The sequence below is a fragment of the Xiphias gladius genome, chromosome 9 (genome assembly GCF_016859285.1).
Source record: "Xiphias gladius isolate SHS-SW01 ecotype Sanya breed wild chromosome 9, ASM1685928v1, whole genome shotgun sequence".
In the NCBI taxonomy this organism is placed as follows: domain Eukaryota; kingdom Metazoa; phylum Chordata; class Actinopteri; order Istiophoriformes; family Xiphiidae; genus Xiphias; species Xiphias gladius.
The window spans coordinates 13,753,495-13,764,057 of NC_053408.1; the positions used below are offsets into that span (position 1 = coordinate 13,753,495).

The following is a 10,563-nucleotide window of genomic DNA, read 5'->3' on the forward strand; positions in this document are numbered from 1 at the left end:
TGTGAGGTTGTGGATGTGTGTGTGTGTGTGTGTGTGTGTGTGTGTGTGTGTGTGTGTGTGTGTGTGTGTGTGTGTGTGTGTGTGTGTGTGTGTGTGTACCAGAGGGCTGAGAAGCCAAGCTTGGGCAGATGGTCCACAAAGGTGTTACCACACAGTGAGTGGGCACTGCGATTGATGCATTCCAACATCCAAGAAGGTGGAACATTTGGCTGCTGACCCGCAGTCAGAACTCATTGGCCCTGCCTTCGCCTTATTTAGCTGCTGCGAGAGAGCCAACGGGTGATTTGGTCGGAATAAACACACACTCGGAACGCAGCACTTTCCCACCCTCAAGGGAGCCTGCACGGGCTGTGTGCTGGAAACTTCCTCCCTCGCCTCGGCAAGGAGGTCACAATGGCGGTGCAGTGCAGGGAGGATGAGTGCACAGAGCCATGGAAGACGAACAGAGACGACACACGGGAACTTAGGGTTACTATGTTACACTTGGATGGAGAAGATCTGACCTTGGGCTTATTCTGAGGGGCCTTTGTTAGAGAACCAACTCCATATGACTTGATTTCTGTCAGAAACATGTAACACATCCATCTTCTTATGTTTCTTTGTCATGGTTATCTCAAGAACAGTGGACAAATAATAAATATGGAGACAAAGGCCCATAAGGAAGTAGCGCAGAAGCTCCAGGTGATAGCTTGTCTTACATTCCAGTTCAAAAATGGTCTTTTGAAAAATCACATTTTATCAGTGGAGCACAGGAGTCAAAAAATCAATGAAAATTACAATGTGCATCCAAGAAACAGCTGGTTAAGTCAAAACTAATTTGTGTTTTCTGAGTAAAATTTTGATTGATGGAAAAGTGGAAGCTTAGTGTCCCCTTCCCCCTTCCAGCCAAATGAGTGAAATTCTTTTTAAAAATATTCTACGATTAAAATACAATAAACAATAAAATAAATCTAAATACTCCCCTGTTGGGATTATGTATACAAATTATTATTTCTTTGAAATGTGTCAAAAAACAAAAAATTATTAAAAAGAAGCTGCTAGAGTTCAAAGACGAAATATTCTCTTTAATTACAAACATTATTAGTTATGCACATGGCAAGATTTTATTTCAGACCCAAAAGCGTTCTTACATCAGTTGAAACATGGAAAATTCATGAGTGGGTACAGTAACCGAAGGCAACATTATGGCAATGGATTTTAAACATGATAATTGCTATTTGTCTCTCAGTGCAGTTAAATCATTAAGTCTACTGTAGAAATAATGCATCCCCAAGTTTGCTGTTTTAATATCTCATTCATATTTTTATCATCAATATCACTGGGCAAACAGCCTGCAAAAACAAATGCTGACAATTTGTCATTGCATGATAGGAGCTTTTTGAAATAGGCTTGTTTTTGTTACAGTATGGTAATTTGTAACCACATTTTTTTTTTCTCCAAACAGAATTTTAAACTGATAGTTGCATTGCAGTTGTCAATAAATATGTGTCATCTGAAGTCTGCTGTGTTTTGCTGCTAAATGCGCTACAGTTTCAATGGTAATACAAGCTGATGTCTTAGCTATTTGACATTTTCAAATGTTTCATTTGACATCACCTGCGAATTCTTAACCGTCTGCCAATTAAAACATTTTTTTTTGGCCTCAGTTAATAAGCATGAGTATATGCAACATCACATCAGTATAAACACGCATTGTATGATAAAGCTCCGTTTGACACGATTTTGTGTTTGATGTGGACTAGTGCAGACTGCCACCCTATGGATGCACCTGGCACATCAACATTGTGTGTTTGAGCTTTACCAGTCCGCTCTCACACCGATCAAAGGACTGAGCTTTGAGATACGAAGCAGACTAGCATGACTTTAAAAAATGCAGACATTAGGGGAATAACTAAGATCATAAACTGAGTTACCACATAGCAAAAAATGTGAGTGATGCATTAAGATGCATAACAACTGACAACTGACTTCTGTGCACAACAAAGTACTGGCTTTTGTTACCAATGTATTTAGCAGCTGAAAATAGTTAAAGGCTACTATGTAGTTACAGGAGATGCTGACTGTCCCAAACACTCCTGCTTTCTACTGTTGGTCTTTTTGGAAGAACAGTTGAAGGCTCCTAACATAAAACAACACTGAATCTAAGAAAGACAATCACACACATCAGTATCGGTCCAAAACAGATCTCTAAGGCCTCATCCTCCTCTGCAATCAACTCCACACCGAGTCAGTCATCATCCACTACCAGCACGTTCCCATTCAGCTCATACTCGATAGTGGCCCAGTCAAAGATGTTTCCCTTGGGGACCTTGTGTCCATAATGCCAGGCCTGGATCATACTCCTAGACAGCACAAAGTCCCACATATTCAGATCGGTCACCTCCCCTACAAAGCTCTGTGCGGCCTCTAAACCCCCCAGGTGCTTGTCTGGGTCCTGCCCCAGGAGGACGGTGCCTTTCGGGCGGGTGCTGTGCCCAGCTTTGTAGACCTGGTAGGTGCTGCGCTTCCCTTCCACCCAAAAGGCGGCGAGGCCGGTGCGAGACTCCCAGGTGAGGCAGAGGCTGGTGCGGAAGGTGGTGAGGGACGGCAGGTGAAAGGAGACACCGTCCCCACTCATGTAAAAGGCGATGCGCCCGTCCTTCTCACGCCACACGTTCAGTTCGTCATAGTCAGCTGTGCGGTAGGCGAACAGGATGATCTGCCGTTCTTCCGGCAGCTCAGTGGCCACGCGCATGCAGAGTGTGAAGGCTCTCAGTCCCATCTCCTTCTGCGGGATCAGGGCCACAAAGCTGAAGTCCGTCTCATAAGGGAAGACCAGGACTTTGTCAGTCAGACCCACTGTAGCAACACAGACAAGAAAGACACCATTAATAAGATACCAAATCTTTATCAGTGTGTGAAAAACATACACTTTTGAAAATAAAACATGTGCACAAACCCAAGTAAATTTAACATTTTTTGACTGATATATTGTTCTTGAAACCCTACCTTGTGTGTCTAGGGAGAGACTCAAAGGCAGTCCAAAGACACTAACTAGAACCACAGCAAACCTCTGCAAACACACACAGAACATCCATGATCAGCAATCATCTAACATCAGCCCCCAAAGTGATATCGATTATTGAACACTTCAGTCACATCAAAGATCAAATTAAGTAAAAAGTTACAAGAGGAAACATCTTTTCTTACCATTTTGATGTTGTTTTGTTGTTCGATGATGTTGCTAACTCAGTCCCACTTGCTAATGACCCGGTCAGTCCTCTTCCCTCCTGGCACAGGGCACAACGTCAGCTCTTTAACGGATGCTCTGACAATAGGTCTGGTGTGTGAGGGCTGAGTGACACTGTCGTGTGCATGTGACTCATGCACACACACACACTCTTTCACCTATGTGTGCGCGTCCCGATCACACGACAGACCAGCCTGGGGCATTAACGTTTAATCCATGGCAGAGATTTCTGCAGTGTTTGTAATTAACAGCCTGTCAACATATCTGTCACTGAGATTATTGATGGAAAAAAAAATATGAATGGAGGCAAAGCTTTCATGACTGACATTTGAAAAAAGAAAAGAAAAAAAATTTCAGCGACAACATGCCTTACCAGAAACAATATTTTTGGTTATTCAGGAAAACGCTGGGAAGAGTTTTCACTGGAGTTAATTGAAAGAACAGTCCCTGACAGACATAGTCCTTACCTATTTAAGAGTCAGCAGGGACTGTAAAACATATAGTTCCTGGATTTTTGAGGCTGATATTAATAATGTAGATATTTATTTTAAAATTTGCTAATGCTGTATCAGCTGATATTTTCACATAAATTCATGAATAAGAATTGTGGGCTGAGTGGGATAATTTAACAGCTGAAAAATAGGCTGTTTTCTGGTGGGCAAACTACATATGATATATGATGGTGACACTATGTTACCTATTCCTTAACATACACATGCCAATACCAAAATATCTGTGATGAGCTAATACCAGCCAATATATCTATAATCTATACTTATAATAATGTAGCTGAGCACGACCAATAAATCACCCAGGCTCAGCTGCAGAGGTCAAGTCAAGTCTGCTTTAACGCTGATCTGAAAGTCAAAATTTATGAGTTTTCAAAAGAAACATATGGTAGCTTAAAGGCGCATTAAGAGGCTAGATGGTTGCTGGCTGAGAAGCAGACACTGGGAAAAAATATGGAATATGGCAGGAAAACTGAATGAGCACTAAGGAACAGTGGACACAAGAAGACCCATTTCACTGCTGCCTCGAAAACAGTTAATGGGACTTTTTGTTTGTACCAAACTATCGATTCAAAAAAATAAAGTCAGATGTCTCAGATTCTAAACAAAACAAAAAAAAGAGGTTTACCAAAATTAGAATTTATAAAATGTAAATTGTACTGCAAAGCTGTTATTTTGTTAGGTAGTGCAGCTTAAATATTTATGCTGGAAACAACTTGATTCCTCTTAATAGATTTCCAATGAGCAGCAGAGTTGCCATCATACTTGGTAGCTCTTTAATGATAATCTAATGTCAGAAACACCACAACAAACTCAAAGTTCATGGTTTAATTGGGACAAATGAAAACTGAACTTTATGTTATGAACATATCTACATTTAATACAGTTTCCCAAGCTCTAGGATTTCTCAAGAAAAAAAAAAAAAAAGAACCCTATTTTGTCAAGAAATAAAATCTGAGATACACAAGCAAATTATTTACACTGCCTGCACCCCAACAGGAACCACCGACAGGCCTAATTCACCGTAGACACACATTCAGCATAAAAACCTGTAAACTGATAGCATGGAACTGAAAATGTGTTTTACAGAGAATGCCGGCGAACCAGCATGCAAAGAACTTGGACTGAGGTATGGATGAGACAAGATGGTCGCAACTCTTCCAGCATTTCTAACAGAGGAGGTTGGTACAGTGATGCTAGTGAACCTCAAATCCTTGTAACAGGATATTCCAAATCTTGTAGTTACTTTCACACTGATGACTTGTTTTCATATGCCGTTGCAATCATTTTCATTATAACTCTGACACTGGGAGGAGAAGGTGCACAAAAAACAGCAAAAGGATGAGGAAAATGACAACCCTCCTCTTGTTTTTGCAAAGGAAAAGAAAATTCACTTCATGCCTGATGTGAGCGTTTACTGTCAGTCCAGGCAAACAGCACAAACCAAACACAATGTCCGAGCACATTTTTGTTTCTATGAACGACACAGGCAGCACAGACCATTCTTCAAAGCAGATTTTAGCATTAACCCGAACAGTTGATGTCAGCTATCAAAATTCAAACATTTCAACATTTTCAATTAATATCCAGCAATGTGAAAACTTTGGAGCAGTCATTTCCATTCATTTTCTGTATCCAGTTCAAGGCTGCTTTTCATGAAAACCTTACATTGTCTTGATAAAAAACATTTTGAATTACTGCACGTCAAACCCTAGAGTACATTATGCATACATTCAACTTATTTCAATTGTCTGTAATGGGGTGTGATTGATATGCAAAGAAAAAAAACAATCTACTCAAAGTCTTACAGTATGGCGACATGGGTAGGTATGTATGGAGCGCCACAGTCATGCCAGTTGACTCACACCAGGTTAAAACGCTCAGTGACACACTTATCATTGACTATTTTTAAGTTATCATCATGTAAAACTTGCATACAAACTAGTCACCCTTTTGAGAATAGGGTTTTGGCATTTTAGTTACCACTTCAGCAAAAGTACGCTAAGAAGTCCACAAATGCTCCATTCTTAAAAGAAAAACATGACTACGAAATACTGGAGTAAATGCCAAATAAAAGGCCAATGTCTTAATGATTTCTGCCACCAAAATGTTTTGTTTTTTTATATTGGTGGTATCCGTGAAGCACTGGAGTGCAATGCTGATGCTTTCCAAGGATTGTGGCACTCAGAGAAAGAGAAAGAGGGAGACAGAGTAGGGAGGGAACAAGAAGAGACCTGAGAACGTGGCCCCTTATTTGGAGTAAAGAAAAGAGTCAGGCTTGAAAGACTAGAAATAGCATGACTGAGAGGAATGGGAAGTTAAGGGAGGAAGTATAGAAAAAGCAGGATGAAAAGGTGCTTTTAAAGGGAGCAGCAGGCCATTAACACCGAGCCTCAGAAAGTTGGAGCATGAAGTTTTACAGCAAAGATAAAATGTGGGAAGGAGAGGCAGACTGAGATACACGGCTCCCATCTGGTAGTCCATAGTGTGGCTTTTCCCGCTTGCGGAAAGTACATATCCAGGCAAGGGGGGACCTGTTCTCTAAAGTCTTGTGCTGTCCAGGCTTTGTGTTGTGTATCGGGGTATGATGGAGAAATGGGAGGTGGGCATCCCTTCAGTAGTCCTCCACCCAGCCGTTCTCCTGGATAAAGGCATCGATGACTTCCTTCATGGCCAGGTTCGGGATCAGCTGGTCCTGGGTCAGGGGACTCCTGGTTACGGGGTCAAAATGACCCACTCGCTGTAGAGACGGTAGGTTAAATGCTAGGGTTAGCATGTGTGGCCGAGTTTTATACATAATATATGCAAATAAGAAACACTTTATGTATTTAGGGACAATCACACAATATAGTAATATGTTTTCTTTGGCTTAACTCGATAGAAAAGTGTATTTTTTGTCTCTGTTTAGTTCAAGTTTACCCTGTACAAGTTACAATTGAACTAAGGTTTGTAAACAAATACCATGGGGGCTCATGAGAATATGAAAGAAAATAATGGCCGTAAAGAGTTGAATCCTATCTGCAGCTAAACAGCTAATTTTGAAATTTAACTACTAATTAATACTTAATTTTTACATTTAAATAACAGCACAACCACACAAATTCATATAAAAAAAATACATGTGACCAATATTCAAATCTACATGACTAAATCTATATTGTATTAGGTACAATGTAATTTACATTATGCATACATTATGAAATCGACTACTGGAAATTTCAAAGGGGGAAATTTAGACCATACAAATTCAGACAAGATGTTTTTTCAAAGTAAAATATTTCAGTGCTATTAACTCAGTGGCATTTAATTTCAGTGTTTAGTAGTGATACATTTTAATAAAAAATTTAAATAAACATACAATAAAAAGTAACCACATTAATAATTAATTAATGGTTTTATTGTTGTTCATTGTTCTTTATCAAAGTACCAAAAGAAATGACAGTGATGGACTTAAGAGTCCATCATGCAACACTGATGGACTTTTATCATATTAATGATTATTTTAATTAATATTTACTCGACTTGGTTCTTTACTGTAAAAGTCATGAATTTCTGAGTAGCACGTTCTTATGTGATGGGGATTTATGAACTAATGGTCTCCAGATTACAAAATCAGCGGTCATAAGCAAAGTTATTAAACTTTGAGATGCAGCTGATAATGACGGTTTACCTGTAGGTGCTCTTCAATGTCCTTGCGATCGTAGGTGATTCCACTGGGCGTGATGCAGGGCTCCCTCATCAGCTCAAAACTGATCTTCCCGCACAGGTAATCTGGGATCTCCCGCTTCTGAACAAACAAACAAAAAAACACGCTGATGTAATTCTAAGATAATATAATAATATATGGATATAATGTCATAACTGCTACCATGATGATGTGATATAGCTTAAATCTTGTCTTTCTCTGGTCTTACAGGGTTTGTTACAGTTTAACGACAAACTGCTCCTGAAACAACATCAAGCACTCCAAGCACAAATGCTCATGCTAAAAATATCATCAAATTGTTAAAATCAAGGTACTGTATCAAAATAATGTCAGTATTTCTTTCATCGGGATTTGCCAGATCTACACTAAACCCCTGGTCCTCAAACCTTCTAACACATACAGAAGAGAAACAGCCTGCAGGCAGTCAGTATGGTGTCATTTCATCTGACAATTACATGACAACTACCTCAGTCGAGTCAACAACTATCTATAGTAAAGATAATTAATCACTACAGGCCTTGTGACGGTTACTACAGCTTGGGCTGTAAATAACTCTCATAACTCTCTGTCTTTAGTACAGATACGCTTTGAACAGAAGCAGTCACAAGTGTTAGTGGTACCATGTAGGTTGAAAGTACAACACATGAAATGGGCAGAGAGAGTGAACTCACACCAATACATTTGAGATGTGCCCGCATATCTGTACACAAATCTAAAAGTGTGTGTGTGTGTGTGTGTGGTAAGGACTGTTGACCTATTGAGGATGTTTACCTGCTTCTTGCCCAATGCATGATGGGATAACCTCCACTCCTCTTATAACAGGAACAAGTGGGTATGGCTAATGACTGAGTGAATGGATCAAATTTTAATACTTACTTTTCTTTTCTCATCCACTTGAGAGAAGAGCTCATCCATGTCCATTAGATACTTGTCCTAAGTAGGTCACATTTCCAAATGTTACCAAAATGTTACATGTAACCTAAGTATTCAGACATATTTATCAATATTCAAGTGCATATTAAAATATATAATTACTATATTTGTTCATTAAATGCATCACAGTCAAGTTAGTCCAAAACACATGCAAAAACGTACATGTTTTGATGCAATCTTGGCAGCATCGCCTCCATTTTGATTGTCGTCCTGTTTTTCTTTGTATTCTTCTAGCTCTCTGCAAAAGCAAAAAAGTAATTAAAAATTACAGACTCATTTCACTGATTAGCAATAATCATCAAGAGATCATTATCAGACAAGTAACCACGAGGATATTTGACTGCTACCCTGCTTCCCAGCCTCACCTTTCCTTCTCAGCCAGTATGAGTTTGGTCAAATAAGCATGTAACTCGTTCTCCTGGTTGATGCGCTTCTCCTCAATGCTGTTCCAGCGTTTCTTCTTGGCAATGCGCAAGGCACTGGGGATGTCATCTCCAAAATTCAGCCTCTGTTCTTTTGCCAGGTTATACGCTGTAAAAGAAAAAAACATCATTAGAGCAACAGTGGTTTGCAATAAGAATGTTTCAGATTAAGATTTATTTCTGACATCTCTTGTTCCATATACGACATGTCAGCTATGTAGATATAGAAAAATGTCTATACCTTTCACCATAGAATATTATAATTACAATGTTAGAAACCCTGACAAAGGGTACTATAATATAACCCTGCAGACCTGATTTAAGAGCAATTGTATCATCAATTTGATTATTTCAATAAACAGTGGTTTGAAAAGGTTAAATCTGATTCTAGGATCAGCACTTCAACTCTGAGACCACTGACAGGAGGAATGGGAGAATGATAGACCTTACAAAATAGTAAACTTACAGACTTAAACATAAATGAGGAAGTACATGAGTATCATATAAGCAATCTGCCTCTACACACTATTGCAAAATGTATCAAAAGTGTCACCATTTTTTAGGAGGTTGTTCTGACCTTTCTGCAGGTTGCCGATGGCCTCATCGTAGTTCTCCAGCTCCAGGTGACACTGGCCCAAGAAAAAGTGGGCCTTGACTGATTGGCTGTCCAGCTCCAGTGCATGCTTACAATCTGCCAGAGCCTTGTCATGCTGCTGCAGTTTCACATGGCAGAGAGCCCTGTTGGTGTAGTACACTGCCACAGATGGATTACGGTTCTGCGAGACAGGACATAACAGACAATACATATGCACAGTAACATTATGGCACTGTAGTCTAGGCTTCACAAGTACATTCAGAGAAAAAGTCATCCATTCCATTTTTCTAACAAGGACATGACAATCCTTTAATGTGTTTTAGTGAAGAAGGTGTCATTCCACCACTGGAACTATTTCTTTTATAATGACATTTTCTCACAATAGCTTTGCTGTAGCATGTAGCAGCCTCCTGGTACTTGCGGCAGAGGAACAGCCGGTTCCCCTGCTCTTTCAGCTCCTGCGCGGTGGAACTCTTCTCCGGGCTGCCGGCCATTTTCTCCGCCGGCTCCGCGGGGCCCGCCTCGCCCTGCTTCCCTATCCTGTTCCCCGTCTCTTCGGCTGGCTAACTGACAGGTTCAAGAATGCCCTGTCCCTCCTGGATCTCACACACTAGACCAGAGACACAAAGCAGTAATGTTAAGCAACATTCACAGGCTTGCATCCCCTGCAATGCACCTGCAATGCGAGTCTTGGGCGAATTAGGTGCAGTCCTCGATGCCACCCAAAAGGGCATCAGTTTAATTCGCTGACTGTGCTCACAGCTGAAAAATACAGCGAGGTGGCTGGATGGCGAATTAACTATTCATGTGACGGACATCGGCGGTAACTAAATGAGCAGCACAGTTAGCTTCCTAGCCAGCCCTCAGAAAACATTACACACTCACGGTCCCTTCCGTTAGTGCAAGGCTTTTAACTCTAACGCCGCATCACTAGTCCACCCTGGTAGTTAAAGGCTGTAATCACGCAACGGTAAAAGATATTAATAACGTTTGGGTCACTCTCATCTATTGCAGCTGCAAGCACAGGGACAGAGTGACAACGTTGCTAACTTCAGTTAAAAGCAAACAAGAGATCGGTGCTCAGATGTTAGCCAGTTAGCTGAGTTAGCATAGTAAGCTATGCTAAGTCAACTAACACTTTCGCAGGGCGGTTCGCTAATAAGAAGACA

General features: G+C 40.4%; 2 protein-coding genes across 2 annotated transcripts; both read right to left on the reverse strand.

Annotated features, from left to right (window-relative positions):
• Positions 1–2,227: 2,227 nt before the first annotated feature.
• On the reverse strand, positions 2,228–3,946 carry crp1 (C-reactive protein 1). The gene is given in 5 exon segments (XM_040135949.1): positions 2,228–2,838; positions 2,989–3,050; positions 3,190–3,255; positions 3,257–3,319; positions 3,927–3,946. Coding segments are annotated over 5 exon segments (822 nt in total).
• Positions 3,947–4,543: 597 nt separating this feature from the next.
• On the reverse strand, positions 4,544–9,942 carry stub1 (STIP1 homology and U-Box containing protein 1). The gene is made up of 7 exons (XM_040136077.1): positions 9,775–9,942; positions 9,377–9,575; positions 8,743–8,908; positions 8,540–8,615; positions 8,321–8,377; positions 7,409–7,525; positions 4,544–6,478 (listed from the first exon to the last, which is right to left on the reverse strand). Exons 1-7 carry the CDS (start codon positions 9,886–9,888, stop codon positions 6,353–6,355), a joined length of 855 nt encoding a protein of 284 aa, XP_039992011.1. The 5' UTR covers positions 9,889–9,942; the 3' UTR covers positions 4,544–6,352.
• Positions 9,943–10,563: the final 621 nt, after the last annotated feature.

What these genes read in the sequence shown, in the direction of transcription:
- stub1 (XM_040136077.1), bottom strand. Translation starts at nt 9,888, where the DNA reads ATGGCCGGCAGCCCGGAGAAGAGTTCCACCGCGCAGGAGCTGAAAGAG. An exon ending in CATCGGCAACCTGCAGAAAG is followed by an intron (nt 8,909 to 9,376) that starts GTCAGAACAACC and finishes TTTCTTTTACAG; the next exon opens with CGTATAACCTGGCAAAAGAA. An exon ending in CCAAGATTGCATCAAAACAT is followed by an intron (nt 8,378 to 8,539) that starts GTACGTTTTTGC and finishes TGACCTACTTAG; the next exon opens with GACAAGTATCTAATGGACAT.